The 26,170-nt window shown below is 36.9% G+C and overlaps 5 protein-coding genes across 5 annotated transcripts; all 5 read right to left on the bottom strand.

Moving 5' to 3' along the window:
- Positions 1-1,408: 1,408 nt before the first annotated feature.
- On the bottom strand, positions 1,409-2,194 carry LOC113774531 (AT-rich interactive domain-containing protein 1-like). The gene has a single exon (XM_027319070.1). It carries the CDS (start codon positions 2,192-2,194, stop codon positions 1,409-1,411), a length of 786 nt encoding a protein of 261 aa, XP_027174871.1.
- A 3,184-nt stretch (positions 2,195-5,378) lies between these two features.
- On the bottom strand, positions 5,379-6,358 carry LOC113758905. Its single transcript, XM_027301605.1, has 2 exons — positions 6,233-6,358; positions 5,379-6,034 (listed from the first exon to the last, which is right to left on the bottom strand). The coding sequence occupies exons 1-2, from the start codon at positions 6,264-6,266 to the stop codon at positions 5,595-5,597; spliced, it is 474 nt and encodes a 157-aa protein (XP_027157406.1). The 5' UTR covers positions 6,267-6,358; the 3' UTR covers positions 5,379-5,594.
- A 381-nt stretch (positions 6,359-6,739) lies between these two features.
- Positions 6,740-11,522, bottom strand: LOC113758803 (protein NRT1/ PTR FAMILY 8.2-like). The gene is made up of 5 exons (XM_027301552.1): positions 11,150-11,522; positions 9,877-10,070; positions 9,566-9,783; positions 8,580-9,133; positions 6,740-7,817 (listed from the first exon to the last, which is right to left on the bottom strand). The coding sequence occupies exons 2-5, from the start codon at positions 9,980-9,982 to the stop codon at positions 6,983-6,985; spliced, it is 1,713 nt and encodes a 570-aa protein (XP_027157353.1). The 5' UTR covers positions 9,983-10,070; positions 11,150-11,522; the 3' UTR covers positions 6,740-6,982.
- A 4,132-nt stretch (positions 11,523-15,654) lies between these two features.
- On the bottom strand, positions 15,655-18,110 carry LOC113774523 (protein NRT1/ PTR FAMILY 8.2-like). Its single transcript, XM_027319058.1, has 4 exons — positions 17,999-18,110; positions 17,689-17,906; positions 16,841-17,394; positions 15,655-16,504 (listed from the first exon to the last, which is right to left on the bottom strand). The coding sequence occupies exons 1-4, from the start codon at positions 18,102-18,104 to the stop codon at positions 15,655-15,657; spliced, it is 1,728 nt and encodes a 575-aa protein (XP_027174859.1). The 5' UTR covers positions 18,105-18,110.
- A 3,680-nt stretch (positions 18,111-21,790) lies between these two features.
- LOC113782650 (protein NRT1/ PTR FAMILY 8.2-like) lies at positions 21,791-24,506 on the bottom strand. The gene is made up of 4 exons (XM_027328526.1): positions 24,381-24,506; positions 24,075-24,292; positions 23,136-23,689; positions 21,791-22,764 (listed from the first exon to the last, which is right to left on the bottom strand). The coding sequence occupies exons 1-4, from the start codon at positions 24,484-24,486 to the stop codon at positions 21,927-21,929; spliced, it is 1,716 nt and encodes a 571-aa protein (XP_027184327.1). The 5' UTR covers positions 24,487-24,506; the 3' UTR covers positions 21,791-21,926.
- Between the last annotated feature and the right edge of the window lie 1,664 nt (positions 24,507-26,170).

Below are 26,170 nucleotides of genomic sequence, written 5' to 3'. Positions count from 1 at the left end.
TGGAGGGACTTACTTAGTCCCTCTTCTGGTGGCCATACCAATCAATGTACCTACTAATCAAGACATCAAAAGAAAGGTGGGGAAGAAGGATATTGTCTTTGACAAAAGGCGCCAAATTAAGTGCGTGAATGCGCAGGAAAATGATTCATGGTAATGTTTGCTATTTAGTTTATTTTACAATTATATTTTTTTCTTACATGGACTTACCTAGAGTGATCATTCTTGAGGTAAAAAGACAATAGCAATACGCTTTCAAATGTCAAAGGGAAGGAAGGTAAAAAAAGATGACGTCGTGTTTGTCAAAATTAAAACACTTGTTGGTAATATTAATACGTGTCACTCAAGTAATTTAGTTTTTCTTATACGGAATTCACATAATATTGTCATTCTTGGATCAAAAGCAAAGTAGGAATTGGTTTGTAAAATTTAAAAAAAAAATCTAGGTAATTAAATCTGTGTAAATTTAAATATTTAATTGGATTAACAGGGATGATATTTTGGACCTATATAAATTTCACCTCATTGAATAAATCTGAGAAACTTTCTAAGCCAATATACAGATTGGAAGCCAATTCACTAAATGAAGATCTATTAACCACAACCAACCAAAAGATCCATGGAAAACTGTAGGGCACAACGTTTATTGTGCTCAAATCTGATGACTTAAGAGGGTTTTTGGAGCTAGTCACTATACTTTTATACGGTTTAATTAGTTAAACCTATCATGGTACTTGTGGATTCTACTCAAAATTTATTTATCATGATCAGATTTAATTTATGCCTCATATTGTTTACATTTCAGATTATGTACTGTAGTGACTAATTGGACTATTGAACAAAGAAAACTCTTTTTCTCAGACTTGACACTAACATGTCAAGCGAGAACCAAACCCCTAATAAAGCCTCTTATCAACTTCTGACTCGACCATGAATCAGTTCGGAACCAACCAAAATTCATCCAATTGGATCACTCAACAACTATACGAGTAATATATTCTGGGCATTTAGATAATTCTTCTATATATCCTTGGAATATATTCTGGGCATTCTATTAAAGCACAAGGTATCATCCAAAGATTACGAGAAATGAAAAGTACTAAAACACGTACCAGCAAAGCAGCTACATAAGATTTACATTTCCTGGACCAATGCCGTATCAAGTACAACAACTCTAGTAATAACAATTCCGGTACTTCTCCTGAATTGGCAAGATCAGCTGCACCAGTTGCACCCTTGTGTCAAAGTCCATGTGCCACTACTTCTCTTCTTTGCTATGAGAATATGGACAGTTGTATGACATTCTGTCTGTATACTACAATACAAGAAAAGTATACTCCAAACTAAGTATCCAATTTCCAGCCTGTTATGTGCGAAACCACTCGGAGGATTGTTCCCTGCCTCGTGAGTTTCATCGCTTCCCTGTCAAGTACTTATTCTGGGTACCATTAGCATTGGAGGTTTCTCCAATAACCTCGTCATCATCATCGTCTGTGTCAATTTCAGCCGCAGTACGGTTCAACCTGGTTCTCTTGCGAATTCTCCAGCTGGGAAGGTAAAAATTAAAGTAGTAGCTGACTATGCTTGCTCTACTTTTGTTGGGCAGAAATTGACTGGCCAGCTGCAGAAAAGTTTTACGCGTTGATGAGGGAAGGTTCCTTTTCTTCATCACAGAGTTGAACCTAAGCATATCCCCTAAAGTCCAGGAATCAGCAGAATCTTCTCCCATCTCATCAAATTTCCAGGTTTGAAAAGCAGGCCCCAATTCAGCCTTCAGTTTTCCTCTTTCCTCCACCATATGACGATGAACACAGTCAACAGATCCAGGCATTTGGCAATTACAAGCATCCCCCTCGTGCGTCGAACTGTTGTTCGTCTCTTGGCTAGGTTGGTTTGGTTCATTTCTTGACCATATCTTCGTACCAAACCACTTTCGATTGTTTGGGTTGCTGGCGTACTGGTCCTTAGTGGACAAGATAGGCAAATAAGCTTGAAATGGATCTTTTTTGGGGATTGCCTCGTACTCTGATTCGTTAGCTACCTCCGGGATTACCTTTGGACCTCCTGATTCATTCCTAATATAAGGGACTACCCCCCGCTCTTGCTGAATAAAATTTATCCAATCCCTTTTGCACTCCTTGGGGTTCTCAACTTTGAGTAGTCGCTTTCGCTTCTGTTTACTTGACATGCTGGTCATTTCAAGTCACCAACGAGGGTGTGAGACATAGAGATGTTCCAATTAGATCCGTGCGGTTGGATATGAATCAAAATATTGTAATTCGTAGTTCTGACGAATGTACCTGATGAAGTCCAGGAGATGAAAGACTGAATTGGTTCAGATGGCAAAAGTTATTGGATCCTGGTATTCTGCGTACAAGACGACAGAAACATAGGAAAAGAATAAAGGATTAGCAATGTTCTACAGACTTGCGAAGGAGGACAAAGCAAAACGTACAGGAGATGTAAGACACATGATATTCATGGAAAAAAGTCGCAAGTAAATGCATATTTTGCTTGCATGTCGATTAATTTGACATGTCAACGTGTACATCAGCACTCGATTCTTGCTCCCTAAGTAAGAGCGTTCTAATCTCTGAATATTATGCAAAGGAAAACATAATAATTTCTTAAGAAATTCTGTAAGTCTGATGACCGAAAGTTACAATAAAATTATAATGCTCAATATGATAGCAACTGCAATCTAGGAAATGGACCATATGAAGAAGACGAAGGAGTACATTTCTTCAACTTTCAATAGTTATATCTCCAAAAAATAAACATAAAAAAAAAGAAAATTTCAGTAATTAGAAAATTAAAATTGACCGAAGTGCCTTTGATCCAAATTCAATCATGCAAACCAAACTAGAAGAACATACATTTATAATATGGTAATTCAGTTACCAAATCTAACACATTTTAGGTTGTGATTTTTTTCAGAAAAAGTTCAAGAATAAGAAAATCTTGCAAGCCCGCTAAGGAAACCTTGTACTCCATCTATTTTTCTCGTCTCTACCATTATATAATAGAGTGTGTTTGGATTGTAAATTATTTGAGATATTTTTAATGTAATATTTTTTATGATGTGATGTATGTGAGATAAAAAGGTAATTGAGAAGATCAAAAAGTGTATTAAAAATTGTAATGGTGATATAAGCAAATAAATTTAAACAAATAATCTCCTGACCAAACACACTAAGATTCGTTCCTGCTCTGCAAAAGTCATCCGAAACTCAAGGCTAATTTTGGCATTTTATTGGTTGAACCAGCTCCAAGTACAACCCTATATTGTATATTCCGCAGGCCGCAAAGTATAGAGCTGTAATCCAAGTAAATAAAACAAGAAAAGTTTATATTCAAAAAAAAAAAAAAAAAAGGAACGGTGATAAATTTTGTTTTTCCTCTTTCTTTTCTCGAGCCCGCCATTTTTCAAATTCAATATCGAAACAAAAATACAAAAAAGATAATCGAGAGAGTTCTCCAAGTCGTTTCAACCAAATATTACCCGACATTAACGAAAATACCAGCAGAAAGAAATATTACCTCTCCAATACAAACAGAAACCTTTCGCCTGAGAATAGTCTGCGGGTTCTGCAATGAAGAATGGTAATAGCCCAGTTCCTCTGTAATGTCGTTGAAATCTGACGTTCTCCTCTTACTTGTTGTCTTTACCTCTGTTTTACAGCTGGAATCTGACTGTTATAATTCGTTTTTAGCGTCTGTGGTAGATTTCTGATCTCGTTCTCTCCTCCGAAAACGCAAATCTTCAGAAGAAGATGATTCGGTTCTCTGAGTTGAAGATTCAATGCAAAAGAATCAGATATAATATCGATTCCCATTCAAGATATAGCAGGTTCTCTATTAGATTATGATTTTTCAGCTGTTTTCTCCAATGAGATGAAGAAACTCAAGGCCCTAACCGCAAATGTATTGCGATTTCATGACTTTCTGATCGATGAAATCTCCATATGAGAATCGAATGAGTCGTTGTCTTGAAATTGTTATGATCACGATATTCAAGAAAAGAACCGAGTTTTCAGATAATTTTCGTAAAGTTTGAGGGTTGAGGAAAATTTTTGAGCAATTAAAAGATGCAGAAGATAAAAGAGTAGAAGTAAATGTATTTTAATGGAAGGTTAAATTAAAGAAAAAATTGGCTTACTTTATTTATATGTGACGCAGGGGATTCCCTTGCGCTCGCTCCCGCTTACGCTTAGTTTGATTCATATAGCTTGTTGACGACGAATCAATACTTAATGAGCTAATGCTGTGGGTAATTGTGAAATAATAAAATAAAGTCGTAAATATTGTCCTATTTATGGACTATATGATTTACTTGTTTCAGTCAATCAAAAGACACCTGCAAATGATTTATGAACTGTATGATTTACTTGTTTCGAAGAATCAAAAGACACCTGCAAATGGCACTGCTTTAAAAGAGACATTTCTTTATTTGTTAATGACAATCTATTTGACCTTTTCAGCGTGTCAATTGAAAATTTTTTATTGAATTTGCAATGCATCTTTTTTTATCATGAGAATGTTTAACTTGTCATTAGAACAGCAATGTAAATCAAATCGTATTAGACGATTTTCAGTAATTCATTAATGAAATTTGCTTTTTATCAAAAAAAAAATCTGAAAAAAAATCAAGAGGAGTATCGTTAACGAATAAAACCGTCATCAGCCTATCTCATTTTAAAAGCACTATCATTTGCATATCTACGAGTCCATTAATAAACCCGATGATATATCCAAGTGCCTTGTGGTCATTGTGATTTATATACTGGTGCGTAGAAATTAGCGAGTGAAATAAGAAAATCAGCCTGAGTATAGCACATATTTACCCGAGTACACCACCTGCCAACCTGTAAGTATGTCCTTTCTTTGGATAGGTTTTTTCAACATACCAAATGCACTTATCATGAAGTATGAATCTTCTATACCAAACAGCGATTTGGATTATCTGCTTGTATTGCCTCACATCCCATTTCAATCACACTAATGTTGAGAACTTATTTCCTGTTTGGAGTTGGATGAGAAGGATTGAAGATCAATAGGAGGGGTAAAATAATACACGAATAGTTTGATGGGATAAGGCTATGAATTAGAATGTATCACCACTTAGGATCCGGTTCATTGCGGTTGTCGCAGAGGGCATTTGATGGCTAGCCTGATTCGAGCTGTCAAATGCATGGTGCGATTGCTCCTGCAACTGCACAAATCCTATTACTTATCGACCACAATGAGCTCAACTTATGCATATGCTAGAATTGGGCAAGGTTTTCTTATGTAGGATGGAGGACACGCAAAAGAAATGAAGCATTAGGGAAACTCGTAATGCTCTTTGGTGCCCAAATAATTCTTGTGCACGGCCATATATGTACGCAAAGATGCTATGCATAATTCATATTCAGTCGAATGCAGTAGTCTGGGACAATCTTATCACAAGCACGAAATACTCAAATCGAGCAAATAAAGCTTCAATGAACACAATTGTAATTCAAATTCAAGGCTTCAAGCAGCGTTTTCTTGAGGAGCATTGGCTGAAAACATAGGACTTTTCAAATATGTAAAATGAGCAATGCCACAGGCAATAATTACTCAACATCAAAGCCTTTTTGCTGAAGCTCAGATACGACTTCATTCTTCATCCTCATCCACAGCTTAAAAGCCTCCTGCTCAAACTTCTTGTCCTGCAAATTCTTTTGAAAATTGATCGAATCTTTATCTGTTTCGATGATGCCTTTCGGCCCAATTGTAGTTCCAATCATCCCACCCTTAGCAATGAACTCCTCCATTGCCTCCTTGTCACCTGGATATGGAAAATTTGGGCGCTCGTAGAGATGGGCTAGCTCCTGTTCCTCCTTAGGCTGGGGCTTTAAAGTCCACCAGCCAAGCGGTGACGTCTCGTTCCACAGCCAAGCTACGCCAAAAAGCGTGTAGGTGCACAACAATGCCTTGCCTATTTGCTTCCAGAAGTGATAGTCTTCTTTTCCTAGCCCAACTTTCTTCAAAAAGTTCTCGGCGTAAAACAGACCTGAAAGAGATTCATGCATAGATTAGAAGTATGCAGCCAATTGGTTGAGGCTTTTCGTCGAACAACTTGTGTCAATTGCCCATGTACACCGACAGATAATAAGTGAAACCATAGAAATAAGCAGGAACTTATAACTGCTTCATTTTTTAAAAATATCTTGGTACCGAAAGAGAATTGGCACGAAAATTTGCATTTTACCTGTTCTCGTGTCCTGAAATCGTTTGCGAACCATTGATGAAAGAGCTCGAGAAAGAGAGCGTCGGGGTGTTCAGGAGCGAAAGCTGAATAATGCAACTGGTATATACGGTCTGCTTTTGGGTTTCGTGGGTAACAGTCTAGTGAGTATCTAACCTATCAATATTTATTTTAAGATTGTCAGAAATTAATTAAGTCTGTCAGGATAGAATTGGTCTAGAATTTTTTTTTTTAAAATGGTCACGAATAATTTCACTTCAAAGCTAGCTGACTTAATTACCTCAAAAATATCGGATGTCACGTCCAAAAAACCACGTAATCAGTGAATCTTTATTCATATACCTCAAGTCTTAACGTACTTTTGTTAGCCCTATATCATTGTTTTTATTTTTTAATTCCAAAATCACTGGGTTACGGCCTTGACGACCTTCAAAGATGTGTGTTGCTTAAGGAATAAGTGAGGAGCAGAACCTTGCTTAAAGCAGGAAACTTTTGACTTGGACCATTTAATGTAGTAAAAACAAGCTAAAAGGCTTATATTAAGTCTACTTTGACCTAACCACTTGTTTTACATCATATATTGCCATGCAAACCTGTCAAGAAATTGCTGTAATCTTGTAATTTGTGATATCCCAATAAACTGTTTCATCTATACAAACAAACAGTCATTGAAGAACATATGTTTGAAATTCTCAACAACTCTGACGGATGCATCTTTCTGCAGTCAAGAAACTTGCCACTTTGTATACCTCATCAGCGAAGAGTCCCAACTGGTTTTTTGTACGTGTACCACTTTGCAATGAGGATAAAAGCTCCCAAATTCAGCACGCTTAGCACAGCCAAGAGCCAGAAGAAGTAATCGGTGTGACCGCGATTCAGATTATTCGGTATCCAACCAGGTTTTCCATTCTTTGTGCTAATTCTTGTCACAATGGTCACAAGCAAGGAACTCAAGTAGTTTCCCAAGGCAAGTGTGGTCAGGGAGAGAGCAGAACACAAACTTCTCATGGCATCAGGTGCTTGCTCATAGAAGAATTCCAGATGTCCAATGAATGTGAAAACTTCTGCACAACCTATGATGAAATACTGAGGCACCTGCCAAAATATCGACATGGGTATCTCTTCAAGATCATAGGAGTTATGTCTTTTCACATAGCGCAATCTAACAAGTTCCAAGATCCCTGCTGAGAGCATGGCAAAGATCGATATGAGGAGCCCGATTCCCATTCTCTGAAGCTGAGTCAAGCCATTTTTGTGACCTGTGAACTTTCTGGCAACCGGGACAATAATTCGGTCATAAACAGGAACCCAGAATATGACACTCAGGGTGTCAAAAATCCCAAGTGATGCAGGCGGGATTTGGAAGGAAGAATGTCCCACATAAGTATTCATCGTTTCTCCTTGTAAGACGAACAGGGTGCTCATTTGACCATACACACTGCTGAAGATGATACCTGTTGCCCATATAGGAAGCAATCGTATTATGGCTTTTAGCTCCTCAACTTGAGTCACCGTACAAAGTCTCCAGGGATCTACAGAGCCCCTTTTATAGTCAGATTCCCTCTCAACGGCTGCCTTGTCAAAGAAACTGTTTAGGATAACATTATACAATATTTCAGTTTTGAAACAATGCAAGGGACAAGCAAGCAGTTGACACGGCAAAGGAGATTGTTCAAGATTAAATCAAGAAAGGCTTCATTTCAGCCATTGGTTTTGAAAGAACTGTAAAAGTACACAAGACGTGTTAACTGCAAATATATTTCTTATATTACATTTGAAGTGATGATTCCTATAGAACTATTCAAAAGAAGGTGTTATGCCTTTGACCAAATGAATAAGTTTTCTGAATTCTCATCTTGACCTCTTGATAATCACAATGCAGCATTCAGAAGCCTACTTATGCCTAAGCAGTGTCTGTTCCTTTCTTGTCAAGTTTTCGAGAGGTAGAGACTGTTTGTTTTTAGCCATTAAAAGAAGAAGTTCTGAAACCTTAAAAATGACTACCCAATAAAAATTCTTATTTCTTTAGAAAATTTGAGTGTGTATATATATATGTTTATATATCTACATACATATATATATGAATATATATGTATACAAATATGTATGTATGTATACATATATGTATGTATGTATGTATATAATCAATTTTTTCCCTGAAAATTGCATAGTTATCCAACGTTACTCCACTTTTTCCATTCAATACTTCAAAAAAGTACCATCAGATAGATGACTGGCTAAGAACCATTTAATGATCCTTTGAATATCTTTTGAACTCAATCTTGAAAGCAAGCAAAAATTATCAATCAAGTTTAAAACCACGAGGTAGGCAGGATGATATGGTGCTTACACAAGATCACTAGTATGCCCAAGCTTCCGACTTCCTTCTATTGCAGATTCAGTATCTTTGCATTCATACAACAAAGACTTGTCTTCAGGCACTTCAACTTTATACTTCTTGAAAGATGCAACAAGCACTTGGCACAAGCGCGTCAAAGGGCTTCCTCCTGGTTTTTGGTTACGATACAATCGAGAACCTGAAAAGAAACTAACCACAGCAATCGCCATTGTTACGGCTGGAATGCCAAATCCCCATCCCCAACCCACATTATCTTGTACCCAGACCAGCAGTGATGAAGCAATAAGTGCACCAATGTTGACTGAAAAATAGAACCAATTAAAGAAAGAAGCCTTGTGCTTCTTTTCAACCTCATCTGTGTCATCAAACTGATCGGCTCCATAGGAAGATACACAAGGCTTTATACCACCAGTTCCCAATGCTACGAGATAAAGAGCTAAAAAGACAACAGAACTCTGTGTTCCTGTTGCATGGCAAGATTCCTTTCCATGACAGGTTGGCTTCAGACCTGGGATTGAGGCTGATAATGTCAACAATGTCATCCCCTGCACATCAAATGGTTATCATTTTTGAAGCTTGTTAACCAGATCAGAATGTATTAAGAACACTGGAAATTTTGAAATCATTTAAATTTGCTTTCTTATAAAATCTGTATTTCTTTATTAGAACATTTCATCTGTCTAATTATTGAACTAAACATGGGTTATTGTGCTTGCTGGAGTTTGATAATTTACCATGTATAGAACTAAGAGATTGCATTTCTCTACATTGATGATGTGGCCCAAAATACACCATGAATCAAGGATAGGCAGAAGTAGACCAGACAAGAAATAGTTGTGCCCCATATTACTCCGCTTTAACGTTAACTTCTTTCCTACATGTACCATGTAATTTTATCTAATTTCTTTAGCGCGAGTCATGCCTACCTAAGTTGCAAAAGAATTTGTGCATATACACTTCAGCCGAAAAAAGATTACCAGAACATAGATGATTGAGAAACAAGCAATTGTCCAAAATCTTCCAAGATATGCATCTGCAAAAAATGCTCCAATTAAGGGTGTGATATAGCATGTCCCAGACCAATCAGATACATTTTTAGAAGCAGTGGCATTGTGCTGTCCAAGTCGATGCTTGAAAAATAGCACCAGATTAGAACTCATTCCATAATATGCCAATCTTTCACAACATTCATTTCCTACAGTAAAAATCAACAAAGAAGCATAAGTTTTGCCTGAAATATCAATCTTCACTTCTGATAAACCTGATGAAAAGCAAATTATTTTGGTACCTAAGATGTAAGGACAGGCTCTCCAAGTCCCAGTTTCATTTTTCTTGGCAGGATTACCACGGCAGTCAACTGTCCCGTCCTTAGTATACAAGTCATCCTCTGCCATAGCTTTCTGGATACCAATCCCTGCCAGTAGACTACTGCAAAGCTTTTGCAGCAGCAAAGCCAAGGCAGAACTCAAAGATTACTTGAACCTGCAAATTTGATTGCAAGTAATCAAAATTTCTTCAGCTAATTAGCATGGTCCAAGTGGTGGTTAGAAGGACGGAGGTTACCATCCCGCCTTTGTTGTTGGTACAACTGGCAATATATTAGTATTTAGTTTTTCATACCAAAAATTCTTAAGTATATGAACCATTTATAAAAAACAAAAGTCATTAATCTCCTGAACTGGGACTATATAGCAGCACCTAGACACACAGTAATAGAATATTGATGACAACTTAAGGTTTATAATTCTTTGATTTAGTACGATGTTACACTTCCCTCAGAACAAACTTTGTATCTGTTTTCTTTTTATTTTTCTTTTTTTAATTCAATCTGTCATTAATTTGTGAGACCTCTTTTGCAATACATGATATCATAGGCCCTTGATTTTCTCAAGGAACCTCTTCCAAGTTAAATACAAATTCTATACTCCATTATCCTCAACCTTAGAGAAAGCACGTTCCTTTCCATTAACATGTGGTACTATGCAAATTTTGAGCCTAAATGTTGATTCACTTCTAATAGATTAGTTTCCACAAAAAGGATTCATAAAATAAAGTACCAAATTTTTTAGAGTAAATCTTTCCTACGTTGACGTATACACTATCAGCGTTGAATTTATGATGTGTGCAAAAGTTAAATTACAAATTCAAATTTTACATAGTTATCGTTCGTCCAACACTGACTGACAGGTAGGAAAGATTAATCCAATTTTTTATTGAAAAACTTCAGATCCCTCTCCATACTCTTCTCCCTGATCCCTCCTCTCTATCTATTCCTAACACTAGCCCTCTATCCGCAAACTTCACTGACCTCTCTTTCCCCTACCCTGCATCATAAAAGCAAAATAGTAGTAGTATGTATTTTCTGATGGGCTAACCACTCTAAAACAATCGAATCCACTCATTCAATAGATTCCGTATTCGAAGCTCAAGTTAAGGCACAGAAGGTTCCAATCATGCATCACATAAGAACACTGAGAATTAGCCAATCAAGAAATCAAAAGCCATAAACAAAAAGATTAGCTAAGAATGATGGCAAACAGAACGAAAATCAAAATACACACCTGAAGCCGGCGGGACTAGGCAGAGGAGAGCGTATGCCCGGGGCAATAATCAGTCAGATTTGCGTGGCTGAGAAAAAGAGCCTTAGCCCAGAAAAGATGAGGACAAGTGCGAATAAGGTTGATGATTAAAAATCAGTAAAACCCAAAGATTGGACGTTTACTAGAATGCAGAATGAGAATCATGAGCGTCAACTTTTGGAGACAGTTGCGTCCTTGTCCCAACTCCAGTACTACTTGTGCTGAGCTACACAGTGACGGGAATAGTCAACTGAAGCATGGGGAGGAAAAGGAATAGGATGACTAGGGAAAAGCTACCCACTAGCAACAGCGTGCGCCCACAAATGCTGGAAGAATTTTCAGTTGTTTCAGGATTCATATTTCCAATTCACCGACTGATACTGAATTGGACTTGAAAGGTCCCTTGGGCCGGCGAGGCGGCTATAGTACTGCTAGTGCCAGCTCACACTTTCCATTAATTGACCCTTTTACCCTTTACAGCGGTTTGGTCCAAACGCTGCCACCTCCCTTCTCTTTTCTTTTCTTTTCATTCTTTTTTGGTCGAGCGATTCTAGATTTATATTTTGTTGTTGAGTTGATCAAATATATTTCATAGCGCGTTTAAGATTAGATGTCCTCAATTGGACTTTATTTGAGAGATACAATCATGAAGAGAGAACGACTAGAAAATACTAATAACGAGACAATTGATCTATTTTTTTTTTGGGACTAAATTAAATTAGCCATTGTCAGCTATTTCGATGGAATAGCTCCTACGTAACTGGTTTTGCAACGTCCATGAATTCTCTACTTCATTTTTTTTTTTACTTGTATCAGTGTCACGGATTTGTTTCGGAAAAGAGAAGGAAGGGGGGGCGGGGAGGGGGGAGGGATAGATTTGTCTTTAAATAAGATTGGATTGAGAAGATGACGTTAGCTCCAGCAAAAGATGACATTCCGCTGCCGGGATTGTTAAGGATTTGATTATCCTCAGTTGACTACAGCACCCGCCAGCAGTTTGGATTAAGGATAATAATTGGAAAAATGGTCATCCATTCAGACGGAGACGCTCATCCAATCCAATTATTAGTGTTTAAAATTTACTCAATTGTTTTGTGGGTTTTTTGCCCTATTTTTTTTTTCCTACCATAAAATCACAAGATAATTCTTTTTTTATTGTTGTGTTGAGTTGATCAAATATATTTCATTGCACGCTCAAAATTGGATGTCCTCAAATTAGATTTTATTGGAGAGATATAAATAGTCATGAAGTGAGAATGACTAGCAAATAATGACGAGACATTTTTATTGTCATGGATTTGTCTGCCCCATACTTTATTTTAAAGGGATGTATTTGTCTTTAAGTAAGATGGGATTGAGAAGATGACGTTTGCTCCAGCAAAAGACAGATTGATAAGGATTTGATTATTCTCAGTTGGCTGCAACACTGATAATTGGAAAAATGGTTATCCACTCCAATGATTAATTCACCAATTAAAAAAAAAAAAAAAGGGTTATGGCCAGTTTAGACGGAGACACTTGAAAATTATTTTATCTATCAAGGATTGTTAGATCAAGCGACAAGCAACTTAATATCTCTTAAATAAGGTCTCGATTCGAGGTTAGTGGATGATGAAAATCTCACAGCGAATTTGTATCTTCCTACGATTCCTTCGTTTTTCATCTATTAGTTCCTTCTGGCCGATGACTCTTCTGTTCTCCTTTGTTTACTAGGAATGGAAACGTTGGACGAACCAAAGCATGAAGAGAGAGCAAAATCAATCTCTTCGCACAATGCAATTGTAATTGTATACTTCTCATTTTCTTTTTTGTTTTTTAATCATCTTTTTGTTTTTTACAGTCGACAATAGTCTACTCTACATCTAATCCTACTCTAATCTATTCTAAAGAAGATCCAACTGAATTAATGGAAGGACTAACGGGAATTGAATCACTATTAAATTAGACGGGTGTACTACACATCCGTCTGAATTTTTTAAAGAACCACATAATGGGCTAATTTCTTAGAATATTTGTATAAAAAAAAATCATCCGTTAAATGCACCTCTGACATGGGCTTGTTCTCATTCTATACCTGCCGTGCTGACTCAACACGACAGCAAATTAAATTTTACCACTGTCAGAACTCTACAAAATTTCCGTGTGGTCAGCCTATGTCAGTCGGAGCCGTGCTGACTGTGCACGGCTGCGACTGACACACAGAGACATGACTGACTCTTGTGTCAGTCGTAGCAGTCAGTTGGAGCCGTGCACAGTCAACCCGGCTCCATCTGACATTCAAAAAAAAAAAAAAGCTTAAACCAATTTATGCATAGTATTTACACATGGATTTCTCTATTGACCTTCAACCAATTTATGTATCATTACTACTTACAGAGCTCACTGAAGTTCTTGTTTTTACTACGTTGGAGCTCTAGGAATTGGGTTTGTCAATCATATAGCTGTCTACCATTTACTTTTCTCGGCATGCAGGGTGGTTAAGAAGAGCAAAGCTAGAAATTGGTCTCTTGCACTGATGCAGTTAAACATAATATAAATATATTTAGAAATGTATAAGTGTATATTATTATAAATTATAAATTATAAATGAACATTATATAAATGTATAAATTAATATATTATAAATATATATTAATATTATGTATAAATGTAAAATTAATATTATGTATATTAATATAAATGTATAAATGTATTATATTATATATAATACATAATATAAATGTATATTATAAATATACATAAATATATATATTATGTATAAATGTACATTTATATAAATGTATAATATATAATATATTATATATTATATATAATTTCTATAATATATAATATTTATATAAATATATTTTAAATATATAAAAATATATTTTAAATAAAATAAAATATTTGTAATATGAATAAAAAAAATATAATATATAATTATTTAATATATATAATATACATTAATATTAATTATAAATATTATAATATTATAAATATGGTGTTTATATAATATTTCAATTTGTAATATTTAATGTATATTTCATTATATAAATATTTAAATAATATATAAATATATAATATAAAATTTTCAATTTGTATAATATACATAATATTGTATATATATAATACAATATACATAATATAATATATTATACATAATATACATTTATACCTTATTACATATTATGTATATTATATATTATACATAACATTATTATACACAATAATGTACATAATAATGAAAGTACATTAATAATGTATATATTATAATATAATGTACATAATATATTATGTATAAATATTTATACATTTATGTATACAATATTACATATTATGTATATTATATTATATTATGTATAATATACAATATTATGTATAATATTAATGTATATAAATATTTATATAATATATAATTTTCAATTTGTATACATAATTGAAATATACAAATTGAAATATACATATTATGTATATTTGGAGTTGTCTTTTATATAATGTTTGGATATGGGTGTTTTTGGAATTGTTTTTGAAATACACATTTACTATAACATTTGGAATGTGAAAAATAATTTTTCAAAAATAGAGATAAAAACAAGAAATACAAACGGAACTCTCATATTTTGAACAATTAAGCCACCTAGATAGTGCACACCATCTGCAACCAAGATGCCAAATGTAAGCCCTTAAGCCAAATAAGGATGAAAGATTCACAACGCCTCTTGTCGGCCCTTGTCACGCGAGTGTCAGGCGGGTGCCTGACGCCTTTTTTTTTGACTGGATGTCTGCGGCCGTGCTGATTGGGCACGACAGCCGACAGCCAATAAAAAAGTCACGTCTGTTCTGACTTTTTTTTTTCTTCGCGTGCGGACGTGCTGACTCAGCACGGTCACTATAAAATGAGAAATATCCCATGTTAGAGGTGCATTTGGCGGATTGTTTTTTTTTTTTTACCTATAATCTAAGAAATTAGCCCACATAATGTCGCAATTGGTGAGAGGCAAGAGCTTAAGGACTTGCCTCCCACCCTTGTCTCCCATCCCACTAAACCTTAAGGACTTGGTGGTGGCTACCAATCCAAAGACTAGTGGTTATTGTTTAGTCATCTTTGGTTTTTGTGATTTTCACACTTCACAGAAGACAAAGACAAGAATTTCAGACTGTATATAATGATTACGGCATTGCACCTAATGAGGTTGCTGGCATTTCTCATTTCTTTCTTCCTAAGATAATTATCGTGCATACACCTTTGATATCTTTATCAAGTTACATATTAATCCTTGATTTGAAACAGCTGATTTTTGCTCATATGCTCGATACTTTTCTGCATAATTATCAGAAGATTTTAATTGTGTACAAGGTCGAGCAGGAAGCCAAGCTATCCAAATTAACGAAATAGTTCCATTTTACTGTCTCGTTGAACATAGGAAGATGGAGAACTCTATACAATACTTAAGTTACCCATAAACCGTAATCTCACATTTTCTTCTTTTTCTATGTTGAAATTGCAATCATTTATCAGCGGATAGTTTAGTTCCGACCGCCTTTTTGTATGTGTACCTTTGGGCAACCGCAAGAAAAACTCCAAAATTTAGCACCCCGAGCCCAGCTAGGAGCCAGAAGAAGTAATCGAGATGGCCATGATTCAAGTTGTCCGCTATCCATCCTGGTTTTCCACCCCTGGTGCTGGCTTTTGTGACAATTTGCACTAACAAAGAACTCAAATAGCTACCAAGTGATCCGGTGGTGAGCGATAGAGCAGCGCACAAGCTTCTTATGGAATCAGGTGCTTGTTCATAGAAAAACTCCAGTTGTCCAATGAATATGAAAACTTCTGCACAGCCTATTATGAAGTATTGAGGAACCTGCCAGAATACTGAAATTGGTATCAGCTTTGCATCATACAGGTTGTGTCTCCTCACTATTCCAAGCCTAACAATCTCTAAAACAGCCGCAGATACCATGGCGAGAATTGATATGACCATTCCAATGCCCATTCTCTGCAGCTGCGTCAAGCCATTTTTCTGACCAGTAATTTTTCTGGCAAAGGGGGTGATTATTTTGTCATAAATTGGAACCCAGACAATGACACTGAGAGTGTCGAAAACACTAAGGGATGCTTCTGGGATCTTGAATCTAGTGCTTCCTAAATGTGTATCCATGACCTCGGCTTGCAACACAAATAAGTTCCCCATTTGGCTGTAAACAGCGCTAACGATAATGCCAGTGGCCCAAACAGGTAGCAATCTTAAGATTGATTTTAGCTCCTCCACTTGTGTCACAGTGCAAAGTCTCCAAGCGCTTACTTTTGATTCATTTGTGCGATCGGATTCTGTCTCCACCGCTGCCTTGTCAAAGAAACTGCAAATGACACAACAGTCTTCATTTAGAATACCTAAGGAGAAACATAATAGCAATAAAAGCTGAAGTTTACTGAGCAATGCAATCATTGCTCTTTCACCTCCCTTTGTTGATATGTATAATCAGAACCCTTTGAACATTTTAAATCAACTCTGTCTCTTCTTCATTTTAGTTTCTTCCGTTTTCTATTTAACCATAAAATTACACAGGAGGTACCATCTTTAGTTGCAGACTCCAGTGGTTGAGATTTGATCATTTCATCTTGCTTTCTGAACCAACAGAAAATACTATACTGGAAAACTGACACAGCTCAAGGCTTTTTATCTAAAAGCACACCTGAAGGCTTTTGTGTGTTCAAGCTTGCGACTGCCTACAATAGCACTTGTCTCATCTGCAACCTCGTAGAGTTGAGATTTGTCAGCAGGCAGTGGAACGTTATATTTTCTCAGAGATGCCACCAAGACCTGGCATAGGCGAGTCAAGGGACTGCCTCCTGGTATCTGATAACGGTAGATTCGTGTACCTGAAAAGAAGGAGACCACAGCTATCGCCATAGCTGCAGCAGGTATACCAAACCCCCATCCCCACCCGACATGTAATTGTATATAGACCAGAAAAGATGAAGCAACAAGTGCCCCAATGTTGATACTGAAGTAGAACCAATTGAAGAAAGAGCTTTTGAAGTTCTTCTCAGTTTCATCAGCATCATCAAACTGGTCTGCTCCATAGGATGAGACACACGGCTTGATCCCTCCAGTTCCTAGTGCTACCAGGTAGAGTGCAAGGAAGCTTACTGTTGTCTGAATGCCTGTTGGGTCGCAAACATCTTTAGCAGAGCAGGCGGGTTTTAGGCCCGGGACGGACGCCGACAATGTTAAAAGTGTCATGCCCTGTCACACAATTAAAGTCATCTTTTGGCATCTTATGATCAAATCAGATCTCAAACCAAACAGATTACTATGCTACTCAGCTTGGTTTCCACTAAATATAAGCAAATAAAATATTTGAAAAAGTTTCACGGCTACAAGCAGCTCGGAAACTAATGAAACAATACATATAAACCAAGGAAGGCTGCCGGCCTGCGCCTGCCTGCATCGTCTACATGTGGCCAAGATGACAAGTAGCTTTATCCATCTTGATTTGTTAAAATGGAAAAACAACCAACCATAAAATGCAATACATACAATGAAATAGATGATTGAGAAGCTGGCGATCGTCCAATATCTTCCAAGATATGAATCAGCAAGAAATGCTCCTAATAATGGCATGATATAGCATGTTCCTGACCAATTTGAGACGTTTCTTGACGCTTCAGCGGTATGCTGATTGAGTTGGTTTGTGAAATAGATCATCAGATTGCTGCTCATTCCATAGTACGCCAATCTTTCACAGCATTCATTTCCTAGCAACAAAAAAGAATAAAAAGTACAATATGATGATCTTGCCAAGAATGCCACGGTCCAAATAAGAGGAAAACTAAGATGAGACAGTTACCAAGGATGTAAGGGCAGGCCTTCCAGGTTCCGGTTTTCCTCTTGTCAGCAGGGTTCTTACGATAATCAACTGTTCCATCTTTGGTGTAATAGTCATCTGCTTCCATGATATCCCGCAAAGGGTACGCAATCAAACGGCTGTTTCTCCCTTCTCCTTTGAGCTATTACTCAAACCTGGTACTCTATGATACCCAAGAAAAGTAGTAGGCGGCATGAAATCAGAAAGAGGAGTCCATAATTTATAGACATACACTAGCAGATTAATTTATTACCATAATTAATTCGCCAAGTTTGTGTGTTGAGTTGAGTGTAGGTCTCTAAATCGGCTTTTATGGCATGAGATTTAAAAGAGGAATCCACAATTTATAGACATGCAATAGCAGATTAATGCCATAATTACTTCACCCAAATTTGTGGTATATGAGGAACGTAAATTTGTTTGAATCATTTGATGTAAATAGATTTAGGTAAGAGTGTAAAATGATAATATTGTAGTGTAAAAAATACAAGAAAAATACCATTTTATCCTCAACTAATCTGAAATAGAACTTGTGAGTCCCGTGATTCGTTTCTCTTGTGATCCGTTCTCTTGTGCTCTTTAATGGGATGACAAAGATATGATTTACTTGCTTTAAGTACTCGGCAAAGCAATTTGTGGCCGCTTGCACACAAATAAACACATTTTTTTCTTCATATTTCCATTCCTCCAAGGTTTTGGTCTACCTAAGCAGTAGACACCACTAGATTCGGAGAATAATAAGTTGATTTTGGGCTACATTAGATTGATGAAACAATGGCCAGACGAATCACATAGTTTTAAAACACAAACGAATTCAACAATGCCATATATACAGTTCCTAGTTACTACCGCCATGAACAGTCCAAGTCATCAACCGACTGCATTTATCGCTAATGTGTCTTTTTCCATACGAACACGAAATGCTAGGCTTCAAAAGATTAGAGAAATTAATGCTTACCACCAATGGCCTCTAGCATGATCAACATAAAAATGGAGGAAAATGCGTGCCGGAAAGAAATTCAAACAACAACTTTGAAAAGAAAAGAAAACATCAAAATAATTTCTATCTGATGATGAAGAAGAATAATGTCAAATTGGAATAATCCCTAGTATGCTGCAGTAAGATGTGATAAACTCACGTTAAAGAAAGGAGAAAGATGGGAAGAACTCACGTACAAGAAGTAGGATGGCCAAAGTAAGTCTGATGGGGATCAAGCAAAACGTACCTCGAAAAGATAAAATGGCAAATTACGTACATACTCCCTATAATTTTGCATAATGCCTGATGATCTTTTTAAGATTTTAAAATAGTCATGTAATCCCCTATAGTTCCACATAATCAGTTGGGGCGAATATACCAGAGGCATTCCAGAGAAGTGTGTATGATGAAATGATAATATCCATTTAACTTCTCTATAGTTTGCATAAATATTCACTTCACTCCCTTAAAGTTTTTACATTTTTCAACGTTATCTCCTTGTAGTTTTATAGATGGCTATGCTATAGTTTGATTTAACATTTAAGTAAGGAGCACTATTAGTATTTCAATTAATGATGATATCATATAGGTTATTTTTCGTTAAATTTTCACTTTATTTGAAACCATAATAAGATGGTGAAATAGACATTTAGAAACATTAGAGATGCCATGTGGCAATAGATGAAATCACGGGGAGTTATTTAAAATTTACCCAAGATCAAATGACCGATTGGTCGAACTCACAGGTGAGAGAGAGGTTCTTAGAAAGAAATGCAGACTTCCTTAACCCTGTGCTCTTTAGAAAATATTCAAGCAATGAATCCAATCGCAATTTAACCAGGATTTAGTTAATAGTAATTCAATGAGTGGTTGGACACATTGAATAATCTCTCACTTTCTGAAACTGCAGTGAACTGTCATCAACTGGTAGTCTCCATAAATGGTGGGCTTCAATAAAACTACATTAACTGCAAACGTATCTGTTTTATTCTATTTCGAGTGAGCATATCTATAGAACTGTTGAAAAGAACTTCTTAGGCCTATAATCAAATGAATAATTCTTCTGAATTAATTTTCATCATGATCTCTTGATAATCACCATTCAGCATATAGGAGTCTACTTATGCCTAATCAGTGCATGGAAATGAAGACTCAGTGATTAACAACAAAGAAAACCAGAACATAAATGGTTGAGACCACTATTGTCCCAAATCTTCCTAGATAGGCATCTTACGAGAGAAAGGCTCTTCACTCTTCAGGGGTGCAACGCAGCAGTTGGATGTGCCAAACCAATTACAGACGTTATTAGAAGCAGTGGCCTTGTATCTGGCCAAGTTTTTTTCTTTTTTTGGGTAAAATAAGGTGGTGAACATAAATTAAACATTGTGAATTACAATCATCCTGGGTGTACACTACTTACCCATGACATCTTGCAGCACAATATTAGAAATAGTAGCAGGGCAAGAATCAAAACTACAAAAGGTGCTAAAATAGAGGTCTCCATCTTGGCAAAAGCATCAGCACGTTGGTTTCCTTCAGAGTGAACGTGCATGATAATAATCTGTGGGAATCTAGACTTTAAAGAGTCCTGCAACCAGAATTTAAACAAGAAGAAAATAATATTGATCTCAGAAGAGTCAACTCCCACATTTAAACAGCTAATGTTCAGCGACAGTGCCAATTCAAGTCCATCTCGTAGTGCCCACAACGGACCCCTCTTGAAATCCACGACATCGGTTTCCTTCTCGGTGTACGTGCCATTTCTAAACTTGGCAAATTCCCTTCACCCGAGAGCCTGTGGAGTCCCTCAACAGACCCCCTGCCGCTGCTTTGCCAGGATTACCCAGTGCTGATGCATCCGTCTTCGGCTTAAACCAATTGGGACGTGGAGGAAGGAGACAAATGGCTCGAGTTCTAGGGCCAAGACTTGCAAATTCCAGCGCAGAATTAAAGAAGCATCAGATTAGTACCCATGCCGTAACTTTTGATTGCGAGTAGAATAAAATTTCTTCAGCTATAAATGAGCCTACTTCAAAATGGCAGTTAGAGTGACGGAGGTTTACCATTTTGCTTTGGCCTTTGGTGTAACGGAACGGGTAATATACTTTACAAAGACTGAGTTTAATATACAGTGAAAAAAAGCACAAACCATTATATCTCCTGCTCAGTAAATAATTAGCAGCATTTAGATGTATGTACTCTAATTGATTATAAATTACAACTTGCAAGCATGATGGTTCTTTGATTTACTTTACACTTCCCATTAAACAGACTTTTGATCTGTCATTATTAAGTGAGACCCATTTCGTACTACATAATACCAGTTACCCTTGTCTTCCTCGTAGAACTTTTTCCTATGTTTAGAAAGTTAAATACTTGCAATTCTATTTCCAATGTTCTCAATTTGAGAGTGACCATAAATCTTTTGAAAATGTTTAAGCTCATAAATTTTTATTTATTGCTAATAAAGTAGTTTCCACAGAAAAGATTCATTGATTGAAATAGACACTAACCAACTTGAATTGAGCGTATGATTAACTTAAGATTATTTGTAATCCGATGGATCAGATGTTATACACATTTCCTTTCCTTCTTTCCCAATCTATTTGGGAAATTATAGTCGGCCAAATCAAGTGTCATCATAGTTAAAGCTCAATTAAAAATAATATGTTTATGTGAGTAGTGTGATGCACCACCGCATGGAAACAAAAACAAAAACAAAGGACTGCGAGACGATTTCCAAAAGTAATCAATTTATGTACAGTACAGGATCGAAGCAGAAAAAAATAAAAAGCTATTCACATCAGACGAAGTAGTATTCGTTTTACCATCTAGCGGAACAAAGAAAATGCAAAAAAACATAAACTTCTAAGCTGCCCTTTAACCCCAATCCCACTTCCTCTTCGATTCCGAAGGGGCAGATTGTTTTTATCAGCGAAGGATTCCGACTGCCTTCTTGTATGTATACCTCTGGGCAATCACAAGAAAAACTCCAAAGTTCAGCACACTGAGCGCAGCCAAGAGCCAGAAGAAGTAATCCAGATGACCATAGTTTAAGTTGTCCGGTATCCATCCTGGTTTGCCACCCCTAGTGCTGGCTTTTGTGACGATCGTTACTAAAAAGGAACTCAGATAGTTGCCAAGTGCGGTGGTGGTGAGCGATAGAGCAGCGCACAAGCTTCTCATGGAATCAGGTGCCTGTTCGTAGAAAAACTCTAGCTGTCCAATGAATGTGAACACTTCTGCACAACCTATTATGAAGTACTGAGGGATCTGCCAGAACACTGAAATTGGAATCAGCTCTGCGTCGTATAGGTTATGTTTCTTCACTATTCCAAGCCTAACAATCTCTAAAACAGCTGCAGATACCATAGCAAAAACTGATATGACCAGTCCGATGCCCATTCTCTGCAGCTGGGTCAAGCCATTTTTGCGACCTGTAATTTTTCTGGCAAAGGGGGTTATTATTGTGTCGTAAATCGGAACCCAGATAATGACACTGAGTGTGTCAAAAACGGTGAGTGATGCTTCTGGGATCTCAAATGAAGTTTTTCCCAAATGGGTGTCCATGACTTCGGCTTGTGATACAAATAAGTTCCCCATTTGACCATAAACGGCACTGAACATAATACCAGTGGCCCAAACAGGTAGCAATCTTACGATTGATTTCAGCTCCTCCACCTGTGTCACAGTGCAAAGCCTCCATGCACTTACTTTTGATTCATTTGCAAGATCTGATTCTGTCTCCACTGCGGCCTTGTCAAAGAAACTGCAAATATATAACACAACAATTTTCATTTAGAAAACTGGGACTGGCAATTTCAAACCTAAGGAGAGGCATAATAGCAATACAAACTGAAGTATACTTGGCAATGCAGTCATTGCTGCCTCGCCTACATGCATAGAGTTGTTAAGGATGTGTAGACCACTAATGTTTGAACAGTTTCAAATCAAATCTTGACTCTTCTTAATTTTAGTTTCTTCTGTTTTCTGGTAAACAGCAAAATTACAAAAGATACTACCATCTTTAGTTACAAACTTGGGTGGTTTGATCCTTTTATCTTTTCTTTGTGAACAAAAAGACAAAATACGTTAACTGGAAAGCTGACGAAGCTCAAGGCTTTTTATCTCAAAGCATACCTGAAGGAATCTGTGTGTTCAAGCTTGCGACTGCCTACAATAGCACTTGTCTCATCTGCAACCTCACAAAGTTGAGATTTGTCAGCAGGCAGTGGAACGCTATGCTTTCTCAAAGATGCCACCAAGACCTGGCATAAGCGAGTCAAGGGACTGCCTCCTGGTATCTGATAACGGTAGATTCGGGTACCAGAAAAGAAGGAAACCACTGCTATTGCCATTGCCGCAGCAGGTATACCGAACCCCCATCCCCACCCGACATGTAATTGTATATAGACCAATAAAGATGAAGCAATTAGTGCCCCAATGTTGATACTGAAATAGAACCAATTGAAGAAAGAGCCTTTGAAGTTTTTCTCAGTTTCATCAGCATCATCAAACTGATCTGCTCCATAGGATGAGACACACGGCTTGATCCCTCCAGTTCCTAGCGCTACCAGGTAGAGTGCTATGAAGCAGACTGTTGTCTGAGTGCCCGTTGGCTGGCAAACATCCTTGGCAGAACAGGTGGGTTTTAGGCCTGGGACCGATGCCGACAATGTCAAAAGTGTCATGCCCTGTAACAAAATTAAAGTCATTTTATGACATCTCATGATCAAAACAGATCCCCATGCAGCTCAGCTTGGGTTCCACTAAATATCAGCACATAAAGTATTTGAAAATTAAAATTAATGAAACAAAACATATAAACCAAATACCATCTTTCACTTCTTTAGAAAAATGAAGAGCCCAGAGTTTAAACATTATTATATGCATGTATTGGCAAGGGTTGTCATTCACATTAAATTAAAAAAAAAAATTTGAGGAGCTAGTTTTGACTCCCAAGACTAGACTATTGAAAGTCCTGAATGCTTTGCCTACACCTTTCTGTGATGACAAATAGCTTTGTCCTTTGGAATTTGTTAAAATGGAAAAATAATCAGCGAAAAGTGAAAAACATACAATGAAGTAGATGGTTGAGAAGCTGGCGATTGTCCAATATCTTCCAAGATATGAATCAGCAAGAAATGCTCCCAGTAGTGGCATGATATAGCATGTTCCTGACCAATTCGAGAGATTTCTTGAAGCATCAGCAGTGTGCTGATTGAGTTGCTTTGTGAAGTAGATCATCAGATTGCTGCTCATTCCATAGTACGCCAATCTTTCACTGCATTCATTTCCTGACAGCAAAAACAATAAAAAGTCCAACGTTATCATCCCAAGCATGCCCCAGTCCAAATAATGGTAAAACTCAGATGAAACAATTACCAAGGATGTAAGGACAGGCCTTCCAGGTTCCGGTTTTCCTCTTATCAGCAGGGTTCTTACGATAATCAACTGTTCCATCTTTGGTGTAATAGTCATCTGCTTCCATGATATCCAGCAAAGGGTGCGCAATCAAACAGCTGTTTTCCCTTGCGGAAATTAGTCAAACCTGGTGCACTATGATGCCCAAGAAAATTAGTCGGCATGAGATTCAAAAGAGAGGTTGGTCCACAATTTATGAACATACATCACCAGAAAGCAAGATTAATTGTGTTTTCAATTAGGTATTATTAAATCTACTTTTATGATATGTGAGCAATATAAGTTTGTTTGGCAGCAAGATTTCCATTTTCAGCATCTACATTTTAACCTGTACAGAAAAGTAGTCATGACACATCACTTTTCTATCCAATTTTTCTACTGTGTGGATGCAACAAAAGTCAGAGAACTTTTCATCTGATATTTAATGAAATAGTAAAACTGCTATTTGCTCCGTAATTCAAGTATTTTGCCCAAGCCAAGCACAAAATTCCCACATGCATGTATTGAAATATATAATCGAGCCCAACTACGCTATATCCTATTTTTATCAGACGCTTTTTCTTAGTATCTCCATTCCTCCCAAGGTTGGCGGTCAAGATCAAAAAGTGCAAAGCTATTCCAATGAAAAGAATCAGAGTTCTACGTCATTTAAAAAAACACAAACTTCCTGATTGACCAAAATGAACTCAACAATGAATTAGATAAATCAGACAAAGTTTCCAATTAAATCACCATGTGCAAATAACAGAATTCGTCATTCTAAGCTAAACTCATTCTTTTGGCACTGGAGAGGTTTAGTACCATAACACGACTGGAACCAAAACTAATACGCCACAAAAAAGAAACTCTCACCAACGAACTGACCCTATAATTAATGAGATTAACAACCACCCAAAAAAAAAAAAAATACCATGAAGAAGCTGATGCGAAATCCACAAAACACCATCAATGAGCACACTAGGCATGATGGGCGATTGAAAAAAGGAGGAGGAGTATTTGTTTCAGGCGGGGAGAGAGATTCCATGCAGACCAGAGTTATATACTAGGATTTTTGCCAGTTTGTCGTCATTGAAAACAGTTCTGCAACTAGTTAAACTTATTTCTTGAGGATGTGAAAGTAAAATACTTTTTGTAGAAAAAGCACCAAATTATTTGCCGAAAGAATAAAAAACTTCCTTGTCACTAGTCTACCTCTATTTGTTTAACCCGAAGATAATCCACCACCGTTTGACAGACAGTAACATAAATCACAGCCCGAGAAGATTCACTAAATGGATCCGTACGACGTCTTTTTTTTGTTTAATTATATTTTCTTCGATTGTCGTTATCATATCATATGGAACATGCGGCATCTCCAACGTGGGGGATTCCAAGTTTCCAACATCAACATCAAAGATTGACGATCAAGTCATCATCGACTAACGAGGAAAAAAAAAACAAGTATGGCTAAACGAAGTAATAGTTGTAGGGATCAGGAAAAACATACCCGTGACAAAACAAATGACAGGTCGTCGAATTCACAGGGGAAGCCAAGGACCAAAGGAAGAAAGCCGGACTTCCTAACCCTGAGTTTCCTGTGCAAGTTATACTGCTAACATTCAAGACATAGAATCCAATTGGGCCTTCTTATCTTATACTGGGATTTCGTGAATGGGATTCTTTTTTTCCGTGAATGGGATTTAATTGAGGGGTTTGACGCGTTGAATATCTGTTATTTCTCACTTGTACCCGAATACCGATGGTCTACTCAC

Source organism: Coffea eugenioides, chromosome 1 (assembly GCF_003713205.1).
Source record: "Coffea eugenioides isolate CCC68of chromosome 1, Ceug_1.0, whole genome shotgun sequence".
Lineage (NCBI taxonomy): Eukaryota > Viridiplantae > Streptophyta > Magnoliopsida > Gentianales > Rubiaceae > Coffea > Coffea eugenioides.
The sequence above is the reverse complement of the archived record's forward strand: the minus strand, read 5'-3'. Positions and strand labels throughout refer to the sequence as shown.

Coding starts and splice junctions, on each gene's coding strand:
- LOC113774531 (XM_027319070.1), bottom strand. CDS start 2,194: ATGACCAGCATGTCAAGTAAACAGAAGCGAAAGCGACTACTCAAAGTT.
- LOC113758905 (XM_027301605.1), bottom strand. CDS start 6,266: ATGGTTCGCAAACGATTTCAGGACACGAGAACAG. Junction 6,035..6,232: donor ATTTCAGGACACGAGAACAG/GTAAAATGCAAA, acceptor AATCTCTTTCAG/GTCTGTTTTACGCCGAGAAC.
- LOC113758803 (XM_027301552.1), bottom strand. CDS start 9,982: ATGGCAGAGGATGACTTGTATACTAAGGACGGGACAGTTGACTGCCGT. Junction 9,784..9,876: donor AGCCTGTCCTTACATCTTAG/GTACCAAAATAA, acceptor TTTTTACTGTAG/GAAATGAATGTTGTGAAAGA. Junction 7,818..8,579: donor GGGCATACTAGTGATCTTGT/GTAAGCACCATA, acceptor TATCCTAAACAG/TTTCTTTGACAAGGCAGCCG.
- LOC113774523 (XM_027319058.1), bottom strand. CDS start 18,104: ATGGAAGCAGATGACTATTACACCAAAGATGGAACAGTTGATTATCGT. Junction 17,907..17,998: donor GGCCTGCCCTTACATCCTTG/GTAACTGTCTCA, acceptor TTTTGTTGCTAG/GAAATGAATGCTGTGAAAGA. Junction 16,505..16,840: donor GAACACACAAAAGCCTTCAG/GTGTGCTTTTAG, acceptor TGTCATTTGCAG/TTTCTTTGACAAGGCAGCGG.
- LOC113782650 (XM_027328526.1), bottom strand. CDS start 24,486: ATGGAAGCAGATGACTATTACACCAAAGATGGAACAGTTGATTATCGT. Junction 24,293..24,380: donor GGCCTGTCCTTACATCCTTG/GTAATTGTTTCA, acceptor TTTTGCTGTCAG/GAAATGAATGCAGTGAAAGA. Junction 22,765..23,135: donor GAACACACAGATTCCTTCAG/GTATGCTTTGAG, acceptor ATATATTTGCAG/TTTCTTTGACAAGGCCGCAG.